Source organism: Poecile atricapillus, chromosome 10, assembly GCF_030490865.1.
Source record: "Poecile atricapillus isolate bPoeAtr1 chromosome 10, bPoeAtr1.hap1, whole genome shotgun sequence".
NCBI lineage: Eukaryota > Metazoa > Chordata > Aves > Passeriformes > Paridae > Poecile > Poecile atricapillus.
Window position 1 is genome coordinate 14,727,069 of NC_081258.1, and position 23,445 is coordinate 14,750,513.

The 23,445-nt window shown below is 48.5% G+C and overlaps 1 protein-coding gene across 3 annotated transcripts in view; it reads left to right on the plus strand.

Annotated features, from left to right (window-relative positions):
* The window catches only part of PLEKHG4 (pleckstrin homology and RhoGEF domain containing G4), a 90,504-nt gene that overhangs the window by 58,314 nt on the left and 8,745 nt on the right, over positions 1 to 23,445 (plus strand). For all 3 annotated transcript variants that reach the window (XM_058845660.1, XM_058845661.1, XM_058845662.1), the window contains exons 11-14: positions 2,294 to 2,432; positions 4,806 to 4,928; positions 5,440 to 5,631; positions 20,595 to 21,538. In XM_058845660.1, coding sequence (XP_058701643.1) covers positions 2,294 to 2,432; positions 4,806 to 4,928; positions 5,440 to 5,631; positions 20,595 to 21,538 — 1,398 coding nt within the window. The remainder of the gene's footprint in view (positions 1 to 2,293; positions 2,433 to 4,805; positions 4,929 to 5,439; positions 5,632 to 20,594; positions 21,539 to 23,445) is intronic.

Here is a 23,445-nt window from a genome sequence, read left to right on the forward strand (position 1 = left end):
GACTCCCTGGCTCCTGTCCCCTAGTCAGATCATACCGTGTGCTAGGTCAGGCAGTGCTAGAGCTGGAACCCTTGTCTCAGGTCCCTGTGCCATCAGGTGGCCCTCTGACAATACCATGTTAAGTACTGAAGCCATGGATGCTCACTTTGTCACTGGCTTGGGTGGACATAAGGACTTCTATTACAGAAAGGTCTAGCAGGTCAATCTGGCTTGCTAATGAGTGCCATCAAAGAAGTAGCATCAACACCAAAGTGATTTCCATGGAAGCTCAGGGAAAGGTTTGAAAAATATTTTGCCTCATGAGGGGGTAATTGAAAATGTTTGCATATAGCAGCATGGAATGCCTGAAGTTATAGGTGCTTGATTGTCTGTGCCAGTGGAAGTGTTTGCTGTATCCATGTGTTTTCCTGAGTGGATGAGAGCATTCATGCCAGCAGGGAATTCAGCCCTGTGGGAGTAAGGCCGAAGGGTGTCTGCCTGTCTGGCCATGAGTATGCTGGAGACTTACTCAGAAAATGGGACTTGACAGATACGCTCTGCTGCACAAAACCGAACCACATTAATGGTGTTGCCAAATTTAACTTGCAGCCATCGTCCCAACGTTTTCTCATTAGCTGTCCCAGCTGTGTCACTGCTGCTGACTGGAACTTGCCTCCACAACCTGCTGTATAAACACTTTCCAGAGTTCAGCTTGGACAATGATTGTTGATTCTGCTGCTGTGAGTTTCCTGGGCTGGATCTGGGTCTGTCCATAAGAAAGGATTACAGAAGAGAAGGCTCATATCATCACGGTTTGTTTATGGCAGTTTTGGGAAATGTCAGAGCAGTGCTACAGCTCAGATCTTTCCATTGAAGCCTGCAGATTCTCTGTAGAGAACCTGTCTGCTCTGCACTGCGGTAGCACTGATCTTAGTCCAGAAACTATTTGAGTATTTTTGGCTGCACTTTGGAGAAATTAGTTCAGTCTAATGGCATTTCAAAGAGGGAAAACAAAAGTATCTAAGAGCCTGAGGTTTGAGAAGTTGGCTGTTGCACACTGGGTGGAATTCTGAACGGAAAAATAGCGCGGATTTCTGATATGCAGAGATAGTTGTCCAGACCTATGGCACTACCTCATGTCAATGAAAACTACAGGATGACTGCTACTAAATGCTCATATTTGGTTGCATTTCATAGGTTCAAGACTGCCTGTAAACGCAGACAGAAATAAACATGTATGCTGAATTGTTTTGAATTATATTCCATTGGCAATATTAGCTACCTATTTTGCAAGTGTTTTAGATAATTTAAATAACATGATAAAAAAGCCATGCTCTAATAAGTCAGAAGGTTGTAAGACGATGACATGAAAATTGGCTTAAGATGAGTACAGGAGATGACCAGGCAGCTGAACATGCCAGTGCAGAGCACAGCTGAAGGAGGCTGTAGTGTTTTCTTGTAGCTGTCTCTTGAGCCCGTAATTGTAGGAGGGGAAATCTGGAAGCAAAAGAAATACAAGAATAAGCTTGAATGCTCTTCTGTCTCCTGGATCCCAAGCCTGTGCTGGAGAGGTGTTGCACACATCTAAAAGGATCTTCCTAATACTCACCATCTTACCAAGACTGTGGTTGCAGCATCTGAGGGCACTGGGCTCTGTCCTGACCCCTCCATGCCTGCCTGTGTGCTGTGGACCAGGCTGGCAGGGAGAGTGCCTCCTGGTGTTGCCTGCCTGGCTTTGGTCAGCACGGCTGCCTGTGGAAGGTAGGGAGCTCAGTCTATGAATCTCTTCAGCACAGCACTGTAAAATCTGATTTCTCCTGGCACTGAGTTGTTGTACGCTTTGCATTTTTGTTTGGCTGGTGTAAATCCTGAGACTAAGTGGGGCATCAGGCACTTAATATTGTTGTTGTCACTCAGGAGAGATTTGCTTACTAGTGGTGGCTTATTTACCTAATTAAATTCAAATGATGGTTTTAGACGCTTGAAACTGCTTGACCCTGTGTTTTGTGAAAATCCATTGATGCAACAATCTATGTTTATGAAAAGCTGAAAGTGTGAGAAAGACGGTAAATCTTGCGAGGAGCCTGGCCGGGAGGAGATGCTCTTGTCCTTCCTGCCGGGTTATCTGCATTGGGGTCAGAGTGGTGAATCATGGTAATGTGCAAGGAGCAGCCATATTCTTTTCTGTTCTCCATATGGAGATGGCCAGTGTGGGTCCCATGGGGAGGGTGACTGGAGCACTGTTGTTGGCCAGGTTGTGTTTGCATGAAGCACATAATGCAAAAGCCTTGACCAGACCTGTGTCCCCTTGCAGAGATGCACTCGATGCTGCCAGCGTGCTTTATAATCAAGTTGATGAGGGCGTTCACCGACTGGTGATGCTGTCAAACAAGCGCATCCAGGAGCTGGAGCTGGTGATGGAGTTCGAGAAAGTGGAAAAGTGTTTTAAGGAGGTAATGCCTACCTGTCAGTTCCAGTGACTGCTGTCCTCTGACTGTGTGTTCCACAGCAGGTACTGGGCCTGCTGATCTGTTGTGTGAAGGTGTACAGTGATGCTTGATGCTTAAAAAGAACAACTGAACATAAAAATTTGAGATAGAGTTTCAGCAGTGCTGAGAATCAAGCCATTTATTTCTCTGGTATTTCTTGATGCCAGGTGAAAGTCCCCTGGCTTCTCTCTAGGTGTGGATCAGTCAAACCCCATAAATGTCTGTGAAGTGGCTCACAGGTAAGCAATACACTTGGAGGTTGGGTGTCTTTTTTGACCCTCTCAGCAAGCCTGTTGATGAGGCATTCTTCATACTTCATCTTGAGAAGCAGCAGAGTGATGACAAGCTGATAGTAAGTCTACTTGTCCCCTTTGGGCTGTAGCTCCTGCAGGGTTTGCTGACATCCAGTTGCTGAATAACCCTGCCCCACACTGGCTGCCCATCCCTGTTATGTACTCTGTTGTTTAGATTCCTGTGCTCTTCTCAGGTCCCTCATATCTGATAAGACCAGGCACACTCCTTCCCCTCTGGGTGCAGCACCAGGCACACTCGGTTTGCCTCTGGGTGCAGCCCTCTATACAGGCTCCAGGAAGGGAACAGCCTCTTATCCTTAGCCCAAGAGTCATGCTCAACCTCCCACCACCTGCACTTCTGTGGAACATTCAGCTTCCCTTTGTTTAGTGCTTGTTGAAACTCTTGACAGCCATGGGATAACTGAAGCAAACAGGGACTGGCTTTCAGAAAGACCTTTGAAACCTGTAGCCATGTTAATAGAGGACCTCAAAAAGTCATAAAGCAGCTCAGGTCTGAGCATCCTACAAGAGCTGATCAGTCCTTTCAGTGTTGCAGATCCCAGATGTTCCATGTTGCAGATCCCTAAGCCTGAACTCAGCTTTGAGGTTATGGAGTCACATGGTCTCCTGTGTTGTAACTCATCAACAATGAAAAGTTTTTGTCTTTAAAAATCACTATTAGGATAAATTTCACCATTGTTCTTCTGGGATTCTGGGCTCCTCTCCTCTAGTAGGAACTGGATTTGCAAAGGAGGCTATAGCCTGCCTAGTGTTTTCACAGGCCAAGGTGGATCCAGGAGTTTTAATGACTTCCCATTTGGAGGTAGACACTTGGGCGCCTTGTAGGATGTGTTCAGGACAAGAAGTGTGTTGCAAGAACCTGGTAGAGACTCTTGTTAAACATACAGGTTCCCAATACCAAACAGAAATAAAAAGAGGCACAAAAGTAAGCACTGCAACCTATTTCTGCTTTAAGCTGAACTTCATTTTTTTGTTGAATTGAGTAACACTCAACTGCTCCCAGCTTACTTTGCTTGTAGATCACCAATGATGGCAGCAGCTGCTCCTGCTGTTAAGCCTGCCTGGGAGCTCTGTGCAGCAGCAATGTGCCTCTCTGCAGTACTGGGAACCCACCACCATCTCTTCCTCTTGCCAGTGGGCTTGCTCCTTGTAACCTCACAGTCCACAGAACTAGGAGTTTGTCCTTGAGTATGGGGTTGAGTACTGGGGTATGGATTCAGGTGACATAGGAAAACAGGATGCGTGGGCGTTAGGAAGCACTTAGTCTGTCCCTTCCCCCAGGTGCACCTATGCCTGGAGCATTACAGACAAGTTTACCAGCCTGTTTTTAAAACCTAGTGATGATGGAGATGCTGTGTTATCCTGCCTGGCCTCCTATGACTGCTTTGCTTTTAGGATGCTCTTGTTAGTCAGTCCCCTGCCCCTCTTTGAGGATATGGGCTGATAACTGCGGCAGTAGCTGGGCTCCACTGATGAACATGCAGTTCCTCAGCTTTGCTGCTCAGCTTTGTGGAGAGCTGCCATCAAAAAAACAGTAGCTGAGAGTCCCAGAGAACCATGAAACATTGCAGATAGGGAGAATCCATCAATACATTCACACTGACATAGTTCATGTCCTGCCAGTCAGAAAAGGTAAGTGATGTAGGAAATCTGGCAGCAAGGAGTTTTGATCCCAGTTGGGGATAACAATAATAGGAATGTCAGGCCAGTCTGCAGGTTGCAGAGCTTGCTTTAGACCATGGCTCACCCAAAACAGAGCCCAGGCAGCCACTTGCCCTGTTTATGCCTAAGGCTAGTGAGCAATAGCAGAGCTTTTCAATTACTCTGTAACCTGAAGTGGAAAACTCCTAGCAGGAGGCTCAGACTGAAATGTCGGAGTCGGTGGGAGAAGTCTACACACATTCTTTCCAGTAATGAGATGACCAGCATTATGAGAGCAATTCCTTGCTCTTTCCACATGAAGGCCTACGTTGGTGAGTAGTACAAGGTGACTAACAAGCAGGGCTTATCCCTTTTCTTCTAGGTCAGCAGTTGGATTGAGAATGTTGGCAGAAAACGGCTAAAGGAAACCATCAACCTGGATGATTCTTTGGAGATGCTGCTTCAAACACAAAAGCAGTTCAAGGAGTTTGATCTTATTGCCAGTGTAAGTGTTGTTGGATGGGAAAATTACATTCTCCAGCATCTGAGTTGGTAGCATGTATGTCTTGTATGTGCTCAGCCAAACAAATGCTAAGAGGGTTCATTACCAAAGTGTGTGTCATTCCATCTCACTACATAGTATCCCTGCTCTCCTTTTGCAGACAAATCCACCAGCTCAAGACTTAGTAGATGGCACTTACAAGTCTTGGGGAAAATAACTACTAGGATGAAAGATGGATTTTTTTGTTGCTCCTTTGATGTGCTTGTAACACTGCCTTTTTCTGATCCTAATTGAGCCATGGTCTTGCTGTGTAGGCCTTTACAAGCTGCTGTGTGACGAGTGTAAATCATAAGAAGTCAGGCTTCAGAATTCTACTGTGAACAAAGACACTGTAGTGCATGTGATTTGAACCTTAAAAGCCTGACTAATTAGCTCTAGCTGTTAATGGCCTTGAAGACTACTTACTGTTGATTCCAGGTGTCTATCCTCATAAGCAATTCCTTTTTGTTTTCAGGAATATTGCAGAAGGGGTCAGGAAGCATTAAAGAAGATGAATCAGTGGGAAGACTTTTCGTTTGTGGATGTGCATTCTTACAGGGTAAAGCTGCAGACCTATGAAGATCAGCTGGAGGAGTTCTGCACCCAGCTAGATGAAACGAGGCACCGAGTCTGTGAAACAGTCAGGCTGTATGAATTCTTTGACAAGGTAAGACAAGGCATCTGCTGCACAGAGGAAGATGTAAAAAGTCTGCTTGGAGTCAGTCCAGTGCTGAATTGTTTATGAAAGGTGTGAAATGTAGTATTTGCCCCATCAAGGGAGCTGGATCTATAACCTGTAGCAGTCCCCTCATGCTTATGTGTCAGCAGTGAATTTTTTCAAGTCCGTATGTGAGAGAAGGAGTGGGTGTGTCTTCCAGAAAATGTCCACATCTGTTAAGTATAGAGGTTTTCTGCTCTCTGAGCTGGAGCTTTTTAACCCCTTTCATGGCCACAGTGAACGGAAGGATGATGGCAGTGCTGGTTCTGATGACAAGGGCCAAGATATGCGCTGATTGTGTCCAGTCTTGGCCACCAAGGCAGGGTAGGCTGGCTGTATTTTCCTGCTCTATCCTTACACACTGGCAAATTCAGCCTGTTGACCCATCAGGAGTAGCACCCTGCTCTTCAGTCCTAAATACAGTCCAACTCCTCCCATGTGGAGGCCTGCATGAGGAAAGGGAGCACCAGAAAGGAGAGGTGGATAATGTGGCTGAGGGAACAAGGGATCCCTGGATCATCACAGGGATCGGGGAAGCAGGAGGAGAGGATGTGTGGTGACTGTTCTGAGTGCCTGACCTTCCCACCTGTTTGGTTTAGTGCAAATGCACCCATTTAGCAGATCTGCAGTTGGATTTGGTGTTCTTTAATTTCTAAAGTTGCAGATGAATAGGCAGTAGGATCTTCTAAGTGCATTTTAAAAATACAACTTTGGCAAAAACAGAAGGCCAGGAAGTCTGTGCTCCATTTATTCCACACTTGTACAAACATTGGGTATTGAAGTTCTCAAATTCCAGAAAGAATAGAGACTAAAAGTTAAGCTGTACCAGATGTAGGTGCCACTTAGTTGCTGTCTCTGAGCTGCGTTGGCAGCCAGAAGTGCTCAGGGGAGGAGGGAGGAAATTCGACTAAACATGAAAATGTGGAAAAGCATCCTGTGTGAGGCAAAAAAACTGTAGAAGGCAGCCCAGAACACTGCTGTCAGGGCAATGAGGATTGAGTTTGGTGATGCTCTGCAGGTCTGCTCTGGCTCATCTCTGCAGTGTGGCCACTGGCAGGTGGGGGACCCTCTTGCTGTGGAGATACGTAATTTTTTTTTTCCCCCAATGGAGAGAGAAGTGCCTCCCATGCCATAGGAGAATGGCAAGAACCTGTGCTTTTCTACCTCACTGAAGAGAGATGTTTCAGGAACTGCTCTGGTACTTGAACACCCCTTGCCACCATGGGGGATTCTGGGAAGGGTTTTCTCATGTTTCTTCTGATAAATTGAGGCACACAAAACCACCAAGCCCTGCCTGGCGTATTGACAATTCTGCAGCCAAGCCAAACATTGGTCATATGTGAACCCTTCCAGCCAGAGCTGGAAGTCTCTGGAGCGCAAATGTAGATTGTAGCACATGATTATTGAACCATACAATGTTTTGAGCTTGAGGGGTTTTTAAAGGAATCATCCAGTTCCAACTTCCCTGGTACAGGCAGGGATGACACCCACTAGACCAGGCTGCTACAAGCCCCCATCCTGGCTTTGAACACTTACAGGGATGGGGTGACCACAGCTTCTCTGGATAACCTATGCTAGGGCTTCACCACCCTCACAGGGAAGAATTTCTTCCTAATATCCAATCTAATCCTGCCTTTTACTCCATGCCCTTGTCCCAAGTCCCTCTCCAACTCTCTTGGAGCCCCTTCAGATTCTGCAAGGTCTCCCCAAAGCTTCCAGGCTGCTCAGTGCTCTGTTCAGGCATGGAAATTACATTGTGCTGGTAGTTCTTGGGCTGCCAGGATAGCTGGACATGACTCTATAGCGGTGTGTTCCTCCACAGCTTCAAAGCCTTTTCAGGGCCAGGGTCATTTCTAGGGACACAAATGCTACATAGATCCCAACAGTGGCCCATTAATTTTCTGAGGGCATTAGAGCTTCTTTTTGGTAGATGAACTCCAGGATGTAGTCCTTGGCAGCAGCAGCAGCCCTCTTGGTTGTGCCTTTCATGCTGCACAGCCCCAGTTAAAATAAAACTATAGTGGCACAGTGTGTTTGCACACTGGTCTGTTTGGAGGAGAGGCAGCTGTCTCAGAGAGGGAGGAGGAGTTTGATCTCACTGGTTTCAGTAGAGCTAGAAACAATTCTGGTGGTGTAAATATACCATGTGTGTGTTGTGAACCAGCGGCCAACTGAAACCAGGAGTGTAGGGGGATACATCCTGCAGCTGTAGGTTCAGTGCAGAAATTGTTGCACAGCATGAAAGTTCTTTCAGTACCTGTGAGTTTGATCTTGATCTCCAGAGTGCTTTCTGCCTTCCCAAAGCAAAGTTAGTGGCATGGTCTGGGTGGTGGGGGATAAGCAGAAGATTTTATCTAAACTGATTTCACCATCTTCTGATACTGAGCTGCTTTTGACCTTCCTGCAGTGATGTTGTCAGTGCCTGCCTAACTCCCTTCTCTCTTCCCTGATATCTGAGGGGATATGATATCTACAGCAGGAGTCTACAATAAGCAATGTCCTTGATTTTCCTTCTCGTAAGGAGCCTGCAGAGTGCCAAACCCAAGGATTTGGGGAAGAAGCCCAAGGATGCGTAAGCAGTGTACGCTATGGTAATGAGCTGGCAAGCTCGAATCTCCAGACATCTCAGCATGCACCAAGGGAGTGGAGCGCCCACCACAGAGATCGTGGTGTTCATCCGTCACGTACCTCACTGCCTACTGGGAATGAGAGGCTCTGTTGTGCCCACCCTTCTGCATGGCACATGGTGGGCAAGTGTTTTGTAGGGCACTACCTGTGGCTGCCAGACAGGCTGTGGGATGTGACAGCATAACCCCATATGCCCCATCAAGATGCTGTACTATGTTTTTTCACTGCTTGGCAGTTCCTGAAGGTCTGTCAGAGCTCCTTGCAATGAGGCAGGCTGAGCTGGGCCAGACCACATAGAGCTTGCACATGGGCTGGCAGGGTTCCCTCCCCAAAGACATGACTGGTGCCAAGCTGCATGTTTCCGTTTGTCTCTACTTCCTTTGTGGCAGTAGCTCTTGGTGCCTGACAGGGGGTGAATGATGGCTGGGCTGAGGCAGGAGGAGTAGTGAAGGAATCTGCCTTCCCCACCTCTGGCTGTGGGCTGAAGGATTGTTTTTCAGTACCACAAAGTCAGTGTGGGCATATTCAGGGACCTGCCATCTCCCCGTGGCTTCATGCCTGGTTTGGCCGCTGTCCCTTGTTTACTCAGTTCCAAGACTGCACTGGGGTCTGGCACCATACAGTGCTTTGGGGAAAAACTGGGCACCTGAACAAGGAAGGGTATGTATGGTGTACCAAAAGCATTGATGTGTGTTTTGTTCTGGGGTTCCTGCAAGGACAGTCCCCAGTATCCTTTTCTCCTTCTCTCTATCCCGGCTTCACAATAGCACTGCCGTAGGTACACCATCAAGACCAGGAGCAGCCACAGCAAGTCTTCCTCTCCTTGTTTATCTCATTTGCCTTCATATTTTTTCCTTCCTTAAGCTCTCTCTGGGTGAATTATATCCCAGAGCACTCTTAAATCCCATGCTGTTGACTTTACCATAAGTGAAGTGCAGGTTACCTGGACTGCAGTTTTGAAATGGCCCATGTGAGAGCCATGTGCCCTGTCAGGACTGAGCACCTTACTTACAGCAGCATGGCCAGTGAGCCAGATCACACAGGACAGTCTCTACCAGGTCTGGCATGACAACCAGTCCTGCTGAAGGTTGGGAGTGAAGGTACATGATCGTTGCTTGCACAAATGGAAGAACGCACTGATCCAACCAGAACAGGCAGTGTCCCATTGCAGCCTCAGCACCTGCATACCCTGTGGCCTGTGGTGATGTGGTGCCCAGAGCTGAATTGTCTGTATCATTACAGGAGGGCCTGAGGCAGCTCCAGGGGCTTTTTCCTGCTTCTCAGGATGTTGTGCAAGGTGGTGCCTCACTGGTGCTCAGGGAAAGTATGGTCATTGCCCTGCCATAGCTTGTGAGTCTCTTGCAGCTTGAGCCCTTGCCTTATGATTGCTTTCTGAGGAAAACTGTTCAGCATAAGTTCCCACTGCTTGGGTTTGGTGGGGCAAGGTGGGTTGAGAAATGGTAGTGTTTCCCATAGTGGGATTTCTTGGAGCTCTGTTCCACAAGTGATTCCTTCTGTGGTGTTCTCTGTCTGCCTTCCTTGGATCTTTTCCGTCAAAGGACCCCTGACCATCAGCCTCTGCTGATTCTTGGTCCTCCTTTGTCCGTCTTTTTTTCTGCTGCACACAAGGAGCTGCTGCTTCTGACCTCTGCTTGGAGTGGGTAGAATATTCCCCGACCCCTCTCCATCTGTGTTTTCTTCTCCAGGAATGGGTTACCTGTGTTCATGGGTGGATCTGCCCCCACAGTGGGTTCTCCTGTGCTTTCCTCCTCAGCTACTTTGTTCTTTGTGGCTTAGAAAACAAAGCCTTTGGCAAGTGAAGGAGGTGCCTGCCCTTCCTGGGGGAGGGCCAGCTGGCCTGCATTTGATTATGGCAGTGCCTCCTCATCCCTCCCCATTGTCCTTGCTGCTGTAGGAATGCCAGCCTTTTTGCGCTCCATCCCGTGAGCAAGTGTTGCTGCTCTGGGGCCCAAAGAGGGGCTGGGGCTCTTCTTCCCATCGCTCTCGCCTCTTTGCACATCTCCATGCACCTTTCCCTCCAAGTCGCAATCGCCCCATCCCGGCTCCAGCAGCAGACGGACACAGCAAACCCTCTTGTAAGTACCAAGTGCGTGCGCCCCGGCTGATGCATGAGCTGTATTGATATTGTTTGGAAACAATGTAGAGAAGGCTTTTCACTCGGTGGCTTTGTGCGTGTCTCTGTGCATCTAGCATGAATCAGAGTGCTTTGTGTGCGGCTTTTGTGCGCTCAGACAGAACCCTGGGCTGTGGGCATCTTTGCATGGTCCCTCTGAATCCCAGGGCTGTGCTGTGTGTAGTAGAGCAGAGCCTGTCCCCCCTTCTCTTTATTAGAAGTTACTGCATGATCATTTCAGTGGGCATAATTTACCTGCAGCTAGAAGCTGCTGTGAGGACTGGGTGCTGCAGGCTGGATGTATGTGCAGGGCAGGTGGTACCTCTCAGCCTCCAGGACTTCTGTCAAATGTTGTGGGCAGCACAGGAGGGGGCTGCTCTCCTGGACTGTTCCAAAGTTTGCTGGGTTCCTGCTCCCCAGATGACTGAGACCTGCTGGCACAGTACTCCCAGCTTCCAGAGATGGATCTCATCTTAGATTTGTCAGCAGAAATTCAGAGTATGCTGAATAAGTTGCCTTCCACAAATGTTATCTCTGACTTCTCCCCAAAAGTTCCAGAATGGAGACCTGCTGATACCTTGTTTTTTGCTGTGTTTCATTTCTGATTATGTACCAGATACAATTTTGCAGATGATATTTTTGAGGGGAAAAAAGTCCCTTCCAGGTGATAAGTTATTGATGTTTCTTTTTTCTTAGCCTTTGATGAAAAAAGGGAGGTTGTGAATGCTGATCTGTGGGAAGCTGGAAAGGATCCTGGTGTCTGCAACCTAAAACTGTGATTTTTCAGTAGCAGGCTGTTTGGCACAGTTTGAGAAGTAATTTTACTGAAAGGCTGCTATGATTCCCTGCTCTGGGAATGTGCTTGGAGAAGTGCAGAGTAGAGCTTAGCACCAAAGTGGAAAAAAGGACATTTGACATGTCCTTACTGTAGTGTACTTACTGTAAACAGAGACATAGATCCCTGTGCCATGATGCTGCCAGCAGTTCTGCACAGGTCAGAACATGGTTTTGTCCCCCAAGCACCTTGGAGCAAATAAGATTTTGCTGTGGTTTTGTAATAAAGTCCCTGGGACTTAACATGCACTAATTCTCTCTCTGCCTCTGTGCAGAGATTGGCTTTGCTTTTCTGAGAATGGCTGCACAATATTCCCAAATAACAGTTTTCATCTTGTTACTGGTGCAAGTCCTTAGGATTATGAAGGAAGATACAAAAGGCATGGGAGAGGAATATTTTCTGTGCAACATGTTTTAGGGGAAGCCCCTGTTGTCTGGCTTCAGCATTGTCTGACAGCAGCTGTCTCATCTCTCTTTCTCTCTCCTTCCTCAGTTATGCCTGTAAAGTCGTGCCCCTAGACAGACATCTAGTCTGATTTGTTCTCCTATTTCAGGGGTGTCCTTTTTCATGCACAGCCTGAAGCAGTTGGGGGAATGAGCCTTGAGGAAAATCGATCCTCTGGCAGAGTTCATGCAAGGTTAATGCGTGAAATCTCTCCCCTCTCCTTCCTGCCAGGTTTTTGCTGGAGAAATCTTCTTGCAAGGTTAAAAAGTGTCTAGTGTTTACTTTCCTATCAAAGTGTATTCATGCATTAGAAAGTTTCTGCTTTGCCTTGGAGATAGCCCTCTTTCACAAACAAGAACTCCTGAACACTTAAATCTAATCTGCTGCAGATCAGTTTTTCTGTCTCGCAAAACTAGTGATTTGCAAATGGTTCTGTCTTACAAATTCTTCAGTAAATCACTACTAGCTCTACTGGTGCTTGAATTATTTTCTCCTATGTTTCACCAATAACTGCATTGTCAAATGGGCAGCACAGCAGTGCCTGTAACTTTGGCAAGCTCTGTGGCAAGAGGTAAAAGCTAAATAGTAGTTAGCACCAGCACTCAGTGCTCTTTTCTGGTTGCACAACATAGGTGTGAGACTCATTTGTCCCTCGGTGTTACAGAGCAACAGCAGTGAATTAATTAGGTTTTTGTCATGTGCTAAATCCAAACACAATTTGCAGTTGAAGGTGAGAGGTTCTTGGGTTAAGAAGCTTTTGAGCACCTGTCCCAGCACCTCAGGCAATGCTTTAGTGTAGTATGAGGTCTGTGATGTGTTTGTGACATGTGCAGAGAGGCAAAGCCTTGATCTGTCTGGGGTCCTTCTCCCTCCTACTGTGCTGGCCAAATTCTTCTCCTCAATGGAGGACACAGCAGGAAGAAGAGGCTGAGGGAGCCAGCCAGCGTGTAGCATATATCGGGGTGTGCAGTATTTGCCCTTCATGTGCCTTCCCTGATCCAAGGAATGCCAGCATGTTCTGCCACTGCATGTATGCAGGGGGCAGTGCTTGTCATGCTGAAACCACCTTCAGCCTTGATTGTCAGAGGATCTCTGTGTAAAAATTCCTCAGTGGCCTTGGCTGCCATGAGCATAAATTGACAATTACCTGAAAGACTTGGGCCTCTGTCAGGTAGGCTCAAATCTCCTGCAGGATCACGGCACTGGGAGCCAGTCGGTCGTGGCAGGGAAACAGCATTTCCCCCCAGCAGGATTAGGGATTTCCCAGCTCACATTGCAGCTGAGGTGAGAGGGGAATGTGTTGTGCTTGAGGTGTGAGATCTGATGCCAGCAGAGATCTCCCTTCAGCTGGGCCTAGCCTTATGCATGTGTGCAGTCAGTGCAGTTTGGGTACTTTTTCTGCTCTGATCTTGGGATAGAGACTGCATCGGGTGACAGATTTTCTGAATTTTTGTGTGCTGGCATCCATCTGGATGCTCTTGGAGACTGGAATTCCCTTTAGTCATGGGAGTTAAATAGATCTGTTCAAGCAATCTGGTCATGAAGCTCCCCTCAGTGTACAGATGGAAACTGAAGCTCACAATGGCTCAATCTGCATATCAAAGCCCTGGACATATGGACAGGGTTCTCCCAAGCACCCGCTGCCTCTTATGAGGCTCCTTTGGCTGCTCTGCAGGGCCTTGCACTCTCCAAGTACATCTTGGTGTACTCTTAAAACAGGGAGCTGTTTCCAGCGTTGTCGGTTTCCCTGGGGAGGAGAGACCCAGTAAATCTGCTGGGTGTTGAGATGTCTCAGCTCCACATCTCCCAGTGCACAAGCACCCAAAGTGCAGTGCAGAGAGATCCCAACACATCATGTGGTAGTTAAGCAGAGTTTGGCTCAGCTTGTCACAAGGGAAAGGATGCCAAATGCTGCAGAGAAAGCACCCATTTCCCCATGCAGGCCCAAGGGCATACTGGAGGTTTTGCAATCCCCAGCATGGAGCATGAAGAATCTCATTAAAAGGGAGCCAGTACAGGGCACAGGAGAGACATCCACCACAGTCCAGTCTGTCTACACTTGCCTGTGGGGTGCTATTACACTGGGGTATTTGAACAGGGTGATGATGTGACTGTTGGGACAGATGTAAAAGCAAAGCATGCAAAAAACCTCTGGAGGTGACATTAGTCTCTGAATGGGGTAATTTGTTGCTGTTGTGCAAGTTGCCATCGCCAGCTTTGGTGACTCACACATCTCGCTGTTGCTTGATCTTGAGCTTGGCTGGTAGCGTGAGGCTCTTGGCTCACAAAGGTGCTGAAAAATGGGCAGTGCCTCAAATGTGAAGAGGCTGGTTTGCAGCAAACATTGAAGTTTCTGGTTTTACTGGGAGCAAACTTAGCCCCTGGTCCTCTGGACTTGGGAGCTCTTAAATGTTGAGAAAGTCCCTATGGTGAGAAAGAAAAGTAGGGGGAGAAAAATAATTTTAGAATCTACACAAAGCTGCAGTTATGAGAGACTCTGGAACTTTGAGGAAAGCCCGTCTGCCATTTGCTGCTCAGCTACCTATGGATAAATTTTATACATATGTACACATGTAAATATACACACGCGCATCATGTATGTACGTGTGTGTCTGTACGTAGATATATGGTGAAACTGGCACAGGCTGCTCTTGTGGAATCTCAGAGTTGCTCTGAAGCAGGGGTTACTGTAGCTGCTTGTGATTCATCAGGTGAGTCACCCTGTTTCTAATGGACACCCCTAGGTGCTGCCTGGCAGTGGCAGCAGTTAGAGAAAAGAAGGGCAAGCACGCGTCCTGCACGACAGCTCCAGCACAATGAGCCACATTTGCCCTTTGGGTCCTCGTGCTGTCGTCAAGAGAGCAGAAATCATGTGCAATCTTATTTTAGCCACTTATATTCTCCTGTAATTAAGCTCTCCTGGACTTGTCGTGCCTGGATGCCCAGAGGGCAAATGAAGGGATTTTTGGGCTCTGTTTAAGAGTGCTGCAAAAGGATGTCTAAGCACGTTGCTCTAATGAGCAGCCTTTGATGGTACATGGACTGTGGCATGCCCAGACCAACCCTGACAGGTGCTGCTTCCCTGACCCCTTGTTCTTCTTTCCTGCCCAGCTGTGGGTATCTGCTTGTTCTCCTTTCTTATGCTTAAATCCAAAGAGTTTCTAGTTTGTGCTTGTCTCTCATGCTTTGTCCTCCCACAATGTTTGTACAGCAGCTGGCACTTGGTAACAGACAGAAATGCAAATACAGGATTTAAAGTTTATTTTCCTTAGCAGCTAGTTATAGGCAAACTAAAGATTTCAGTGGTCTGTCCTCTCTTGGAGAAGGGGAGGCTCTCTGAGCTACATAGCAACTCAGAAATGGTTTAACTCTTCATTTCAAGAACATGAGTCCTTTTCTTAGTCTTTAAAGCTGAGCTTTTACCAGCTACATCCCATGTAGGACAGTTTTGATTAGTTTGGTTTGTGCCACTAATGAATCACAGGCAGGGCTGCAAATGCAGTTTGGAAAAGTTGAATGCTGCAGAGGGGTAGGAGAGTAATAGTGAACCACTGCATTGAGAAGGGATTACTTCTGACTTGTTGGCTTTGCTGAAATGCTTGTGCTTTGAAATTATGTGGTTTTTTGTGTCTTAAGTGTAGCTGCCTGCTCATGGAGTCACAGATCTTGGTAGAAGTGAGCAGGGGCTTTGGCTCTTAGAGATATGGAAAAAGCATAACAATGTCTAGAAGGGATCAGTGTTTCCTCCATAGCTTTTATATGTTGGGTAGTGGTTTACTTTGCGTTTTGCTTGAATTTGGGGTCAGCTGGGATGCTTTCTCTCCCTGTTTTTTGCACTGTGAAAGGGTATCTGGCTTGTGCCCAGTCAGGGTGTTCTCTGCACACTTCAGTAGCTCTCGTGTGAAACATGGCCCCTTCCCCCTCTGCTTTGTCTCTGGTTACCAGGGCCCCCCAATCTATTTGGCCTAGCAGCATTTGCTTGTGAATAACCAGAGCTGAGATGATGCACTGAAGCAGTGGCCCTGCCTCAGTCGGGCTGTAGGGGATAATGTACAGCACAGAGCTGGGCACAGCCAGGGTATGGACTCCCTCTGGAAAGATGGGAAGGTAGGATGAAATCTGTTTTCAACTAACAAATAGACTTGCCAAGGGAACATCTGGAGATCCTGAAGTCTTGCTTTTTCCCTGCTCCTTTCTTCATGGGTGCTGTTAGTATTGGTAGGTGGGAGTCTGAGGTAAGCCTAAAGCAGATCCAAGTGAGTGGTGAGCTGACTTTCTGGTGGAGCTGCTTGGTCTCTGAGTTAGGCTTGTCACCATTTGTCAGCTGACAGTTCTTGTGGTAAGGTAAGCCAGGGTAATTTTGCTTTCAATATATTTTGATGTAAAATAGCTTTTTCATCATAGTCCTTCTGAACTGTCAGCATAAAAGGCAATCTCCAGCCATGGGTCCCTGCTAACACTGTGCATGCAGCAGCCTGTGACAAGGGACATAACAGTGTTGTGAGCAGGAGTCACTTCTCAAATCAACCTAAGGCCATGTTGGATTTCAGAGGGACTAAGCCCAAATGAGCATCTGTAATGACAGTAGCATTTTCTTGCAAGAGAGCTGCATTTACTTAGGAATGGTGTTCTGGTGAGTCCCTGTCACTCTTCTCCTGTGCTGGAAGTGCTGCAATTGGTGTCTGAGCTCTGCAGGGTTCAGTGGCAAGGCTGTGGGTGGCCGGCAGAGCAGGGCAGCTGCAGGACTCAGTGCCTGTGTGACACCCTGCATAGCTGTTGAGAAATGCTTTGTTTAGTTCACAGCAGTACCTGTGATGTTTTAATTTTTCTGGCTGCACCAGTTTTGTCTCCTTTGCTGCAAACTAACAGCTGAAGTTAAGGGCACTTAAAATGAGCACAATGGTGGTGAGAGGTCTAGTTGAATGAGGGGCTGTGCAGTTGTTTCTTTCCACAGAGATCTACAATCAGTTGTGTCTCACTGAGAAACAGCAGAGTAGAGCACACCCTGGATGTAGGAGCTGCACCAAGCTGGATCAGGGTTTGTTTGATAATGTTGGATTCTTTTTTGCTGTCCTTGGCAGTGTTCTCAGCTGTTGTGCTGCTTCCCCCGCTCTGAGCTGTAGAGAGTGAGGGAGATGGGGACTTGCAGTCCTGAGACATCCCCACAGAGAACTGCAAAGTTTAGTCTGTTTTATTGCTGTGCTTCAGTCATCATATCCACAATCATGAGTCCAGCCCTGCCTATATTGCTGCTCCTACCAGTCTTGACATTTCATCACCCCTGTCTCAGTTGCACTGTGCAGTCACTTGAGATTCTGAAGGAAACCTTCTCACAGCAGAGTTAGTCACCCACCCAGGTGCATTTCTCTTCTGCAGAAAGTTAATCTGCCTACCTCTGTCAATTGAGACACTCAGTTTCCTATTTGTCAAAAAAAACCAGTTACAGTCGTCATCTTCCCACAGGAAGGGGGAAAGGCCGGCCCCTTCTGGCATATTTTGCAGATGGTACTTGAGTGGTGCCAAACCTGACAGACTTCAGGAGCTCCTGTCCTTGATGTGCTGCAAGCCTTGTCCGTGGTGAAATGATCAGAGACCAGCTGAGGATGACGGCCTTGAGGGTTGCACCATAATCCAGTGAAGTCCCTGGCTTTTCCTTATAGGCATGGCAGGTCCCTGAGAGCCCAAGCCTCTCCCGGGCAGCCTGGCAGGACCAACCTGTTGCTGATGTCTGTTGCAGGATAGGTCAGTCCTGTGTATGCAGGAAGCATGTTCGTCTTTAATCCTGTAATTGAGAGTTTCAGTAACAACTTGCCTGTAAAGATTAAAAGCTGAGGTATAGGCTCCTTCCTGCCTGGTTCCAGACATGGTTGGGCAGATTTCAGCTTCCCTGTGCACAGTTGCCTCCTTTTAGCTGAGCAGCTCTTGCAGCTCTGCAGGAAAGCTGTAGGGGTGCCTGCTCCCAAAAGCCCCTTATCCAGATGGCCATATCCTGGCTTGGCTGCGTGCTGTTTGCAGCCTTGCTGGGGGGACAGATGACAGCAATATCCCTGCCTGCATGGGGACACCCTTGGTCCCTAGAGAGGATTGCCATTTATGTGCAGAAAGGGGCAGTTGAAGCGGATGATGTCAGTGAAGAAAGTCTTGGTCGTCACTTAGTGTGTTACCAAGCAAAGCTGTGGGATGCGGAGGGCTGCTCCATTGTGCAGGGAACAAAGCTGAGCTATTTGCTGGCCTGCGACAGGCACTGGTGATGGAAGGAAATGCCATGGAGATTGAGAGTCATTTCTGCTCAGCCCTGGAGTCCTTGCCAAGAACGGACAGAGACCATATGAAGATGAGAAGTGGTGGGGCTAGCAGTCTGTGTGTGCTTTGCAGCCCTGATGCCTCTTCACAGTAGTCACATGCAGATCTACAGAGTTTCCAAGAAATAAAAGAAATCTCTTTTCTCTCTCTACCATCTGTGCATGGAAGTGAGTACCCCAGCCTTAGATAAGGCCTTCACAGGGCATCTGCCTTCCTGAATGGTTACTGTAAAGTCCAGGCCTGCTGGATGTCCCTCTCCTGCACATAGCTCTCCGTGCCCTCTTTGAGCTCAGCTTTTCCCATCAATGAGCAAAAGTCAGCCAGCATGCAGCCTTCAGTGAGGATCACCCATTGACCTCCACAGCCAGAGAGGGGAGATGTCCCCTTTCTCAGCCCAGACGGATGGCTAGCCCCTGCTCTGGGCAGAGCTGCAAGGGGCTGGTGTTGGTTTGTGTACAGCTGGAGGGAGCAGCTCAAAACCGCACAGCAGAATAGGCCATCTGTCACTGCTGTGCAGATCTGCTGGGCTCTGCTGCACTTGGGGATTCACCTCGCCTTGAAATGCTTCCACCTCCAGGGAATAGAAGAACCTCCACATCAAGGATAAACACGGATTCCTGCCAGAATCTGACATGTCCTCTGCGTCTGCACACCCCTCCTGGCAGTCAGCAGTGGGCAAGTCTAGAGCATAAAGCCTGGATCAAGGGAGAGGCAGGTCAGAGGCCTGTTGCTGCTCTAGGCAGGGCGCTGGGAGGAAAGGGGGGGATGCTGCTCTTTGGGTTGTCCCGTGCTGCAGCTGTGTGGTGCTGAGAAGCATTTTCCCTGAGCAGCTGCTGGTGTTTCTGAAGCAGCTCCTTGCTCTGCATGAGTAATGGGGCTGGCTGCACACACACCATGCAGCTGCAGCTCAAAAGAGAATGTGGACGGCTGTGGGAGCTCCTGTGGAATCTGTCTCTAGAGTGACTCTGCTCAGGCTGCAGGCTGTGCTGGCATTCAGCTCTCCTACAAACAGCAGCGTTTGGCTGTCATAGCCATCCCCATCCAGGGACTGACATCACGTGAATGAAATACCTTCTGCCCTGCCTGACTTTGTCACCAACACAGAGTGAACCTGGTACCTGATCTGTTTGACCACCATGTCCCTGATGGGGGTGCAATGTCTGCTTACATAAAGCTTGGGTGGATTTTCTTGATGTCTAAAGCTGCATAAAAGTAAGTGATTTATGCTCTCTGAGTGAAGGTTGCTGCAGTGAGGCTGCTCAGGAAATGGAAAATGGAAAAGCCAGTCACTTTGTTCCTGGCACTAAACATGAGAGTTGTTTCTCTGCAGGTACACAGGGCCTGACAGGTCAAGTGCTAGAGATGGTCTGGCTCACTTCAGGGCAGCCAGTGGTGTTTGGTGTTTCTGCACATCTATCGATGTTGGACAGGTGGCAGAAGATGTCAGGTGTTTTCCCCACTGTGTGTATCTGTTTTCAACAAATAACCCTATGTGTTCACTGATGAGCATTAAACTTCCCTGGTCAGGCCTATGGCAGCTGGTCACATCCTATTTACTCTGTCATTAAATCTTACCATCTCTGCTTTATAGAGAAAATGGTGGCTTATGAGCCTAAGTCAGATGTTTGCATTTCTTCTGCTTTTGATCAATGACAGGTCTGGGTGCTGAGCCCCATTCTTTCCATGGTGATAAGGCATTCACTCTTCCCTTGTATTTGTCCCACCGGACCCCATTTTGTCCCACTTCTCTTGGTTGACTGATGCAGCAGAACTGTTTTAGCAAGGCCAGCATATGCACCACTGCTAGAGTTAAGCCCCATGAAGCTGCTTCCAGCATTCCTGGAGTATTAAACTGCTGAGCTCAGTATTTGACTAACCAGCACAAGCATGTAGTGCAGTGGCAGGCAGAGGCAGGCAGGCAAGGCAGAACATAGCACACCACACAAGCTGCCAGCAGGCACAGAAAATGCACAAGCTCCACAGTCTCAGATTCCTCCTTGCTGCAAGGATGGGTCAGAGCATTTGGGGTGATCCACAGAGCCCAGCTGTAGCTTCTGTATGCTATCAGCTCCAGGAAAACAGCATAGGGAGCAGCAGTCCCATTGCCTGCAGCTTACTGGTGCCCCTTGACTTTGTCCTGCTTGACAGTGGTGAAAGTGGCTGGGCAAAGGAGGAGGGAGAGTTCCAGGTTCTGTACTGAGCAAGGCCATACTGAGGTGTGAATTCCTGCTGTCTTAGCAGCAGCTTTCCCTGGGCCCCTGTACCCAGAGAGGACAAACGTGCCCAGCAGTGTGGGTGCCAGCTCACAGGGACCTGGCAGGGAGGTGGGGCTGTGGCAGAGCAGCCAGCACAGCTGAAGCCCTTTGCATAAGGGGCTGTTTGTTTTGCTGAATTGTTAAGCCCCATTGACAATAGCGTCCCCCGCCCCCCCTCCCCCGCTTACTCTCCACACTCCAGGAACTGTGGTGGGCAGACACTGATCCTTTCTCTTGTCTTCAAGCACCAAATTAGGGTTATTCTTCACTGAGTCCCTCTGACTGGCTGTTGCTTTTTGTTCTTGTTCTGCAGGCTTATGAGTGGGCCTTGGAAGGGATGCGACACCTTGCCTGTATCAGCATGGAGGACTGCAGCTCTGCTGAGCACTGCACAGATGTGATCAAGTGCCTGGAGAGTTACAAGGGGCAGCACCCGGACATCAGTGCTGCCCGGTTCCAGGAGATGAAGGATCTGGCCTGTGAGCTGAAGAGTGACATGGGGCTCAAGCAGTGGAAATTTGCCTGGTCTAAATGCCAGGAGACCAAGCAGGTTTTTGAAAAGAAACTCGAAGCAGCCTTGAGAACAAGGAAGTCTCTGCTGTCAGACCGCAGCCCAGCTGTCGGGGAGCAGCCTCAGGCTGGCAGTGAGACTGGCACTCTGTCCCACAGGAGGCACTCTGAGGGGGCCACCTCCAGGTCCCACTGGGACAGGACTCAGAGCACATCCCATGGCTACAACAGAACCAACAGCTCTCAGGAGTGGATGAATGAGAAAGCTCTCTCACCTTCCCTGAGCTGCCCTGGTGATGTCGATGCTGGGGAAGTATTTGCCTGCCAAGCTGCTCTCAGCCCTGGTCCTCACTCAAGCAGAATTTCTTTTGCCAGCAGGGCTTGTAAGTCTCCAACGCTGCCTGAAGAAAAGCCAAACTTGGAGAGCATATTAGAAGGCCCAGAGGTGAAGCAGTCTTATACATCCACTCCAGTGCCTGGGAAGCTGCCTCCCAGGAAGGTCCTCCGGAAGGCCCAAAGCTTTGACCTGCCTTGTGGTGAGAGCCTGTGGTCGAGCTGCCAGAGGAGCGAGCCAGCCAGATATGGCAACACTGGAGTCTTCATTAAGGGGCTGGAGGTGAGCAGCACTGAGCTGGTGGACAGGACGTTCGCACTGCGGCAGCCAGCTGTGAACAGCTGGGCTGCAGACTGCCTGCTGGAGGGACAGAGAGGCTGCCTCTCTGGGTCAGAAGCCAAGAGCTGGGGCAGGTAAGTGGTGCTGTGACATTTGGTGTTCCATTTCTCAGGTTGGTGGATAAGCATCCAGCAGAGATTAGAGGAGCTCTGTAGTGCTGGTTACTTTTGGACTGGTTATAGGACAGATAGATGGAGTTGTAGCTTCAGCTTCCCTGCATATGTGTGTATGGTGCTGAGCAAGCCTACAGGGATGTCCCCACATAATCTGGCACCTTCCTTGGTGAGGAGACAGAGAAAAGGGATTTGTGGCTCTTCCCTCAAAGTGCAGTTCCTCTGGGAGGGGAAAGTTCAGATCCCAGATAGAAGATGGAGTCTCTGAACACTCTTAGCACTGGAGGATGAGGGATTACAGAAGCAGTATTCAGTGACCTAACAAAGCCAGGGGTACAGGTGCAATGGGAGAGCAGAAGCACAGGGCATCATCCCCCACTTTTTTGGGAGTGCTGTAACCAGACTGGCAGGAAGGCACATTCAGCACCTTGTGAGTGACAGCTTCACAGGTAAGAGGGTGTTTGTATTTGTGCTTTGGAGCTGAAATTTCTGGGTGTCCAACAGCTGGCATTTGTGCTGTTTTCCTTCTCTATCCTTGAGAATCTCGATTTTGTTATCATACTACAGTGTGTGCCTAGACTTTGGAGAGCCCAGGGATATGAGCTGTTCTTGACAAAGGGTCTCCAGACAGGTCTTTCAGTTGCTCTCATTGAAGATAAAGGTGGTATTATTATTATTATTATTATATATCATTATATACACATTATATTTACATTATTATTATATATCACTGGAAAATATTAAAATAAAAGTAAAAAATTAATGGCAGAGGTGAGAAAAGAGTGCTGGATGCTGGGGGACCATGGTTACTAGTCTTGAGTGAAATGGCTGGGGACAGTGAAATCTTCTGGAAGGGGGCTCTGATATCCCTGGATACCCAGAAAAGCTCATGGCAGGGACTGTGTACCAGCAGATAGCAGGGTGACCACTTTGCTTCTCAAGGGAGCAATGCAGCCCTCCCGTGTCCGTGGGTGCTGAGACAGGCCCACTGCTCTGTTCTCTGAGCAGCCAGAGGACTTGATTTGAGGGGAAGCTGAAAGGCACAGGAGGCTGGGGCACATTTGGAGTAGTTATGTTTGGTGCTACACTGCCTCACAGTGGAAACCTCGAGTACCTAAGAGGCATCCTCTTGAGATAAGTGAGATCAACCTGTCCTAAGAACTGCGGTTCATTGATGAAGTGTTAGGACACTTCAGTTTTACTCTCACTTTTAGTAGGACAAGCCCAACAGCACCTAGGTGTAGAGCTATTGTTCTCCCAGGGTTAACATTGCTCCCCACAGTCTCCAATCATCAGGCTGACTCCTCACAGAAATTACTGTGACTTCTGCTGTCACTGTTGTTTCATCTGCAGAACAGCCCATTGTGTCCAGAGAAGGGGCTGGGTGGGCCCAGGGGTGCATGTCCTGATGAGTTTGGGTTAGGATCACAGCCAGCCTTGGGCACTCCCTTCCTGAATCCTTAGAATCACAGAATATCCTGAGCTGAAAGGGAGACCCAGAAGGATAATTGATCCAACTTCTGATTGCTTTGGACTACCCCAAGAATCACCTGTGCCTGAGAGTCATGTCCAAATGCTTCTTGAGCTCTGACAGGCTTGGTGCCATGACTTCTTCCCTGGGGAGCCTGTTCCGGTGCCTGACCACCCTCTCTCTGGGTGAAGGACCTTTTCCTAATAGCATCAGCCTAAACCTCTCCTGACACATCTTCGTGCTGTTCCCTTGAGTCTTGTCAGTGCTCAGGGTCAGAGCTATCATGGACAGTTGTGTATCTGAGCTTGGACTGTGCTAAGGATCATCTCATTTCTGTGTTGGGTGTCAGAGGGAGCTTCTGTAGGGATAATCCAGTGCTTTGGAGGCACTCTGGCTC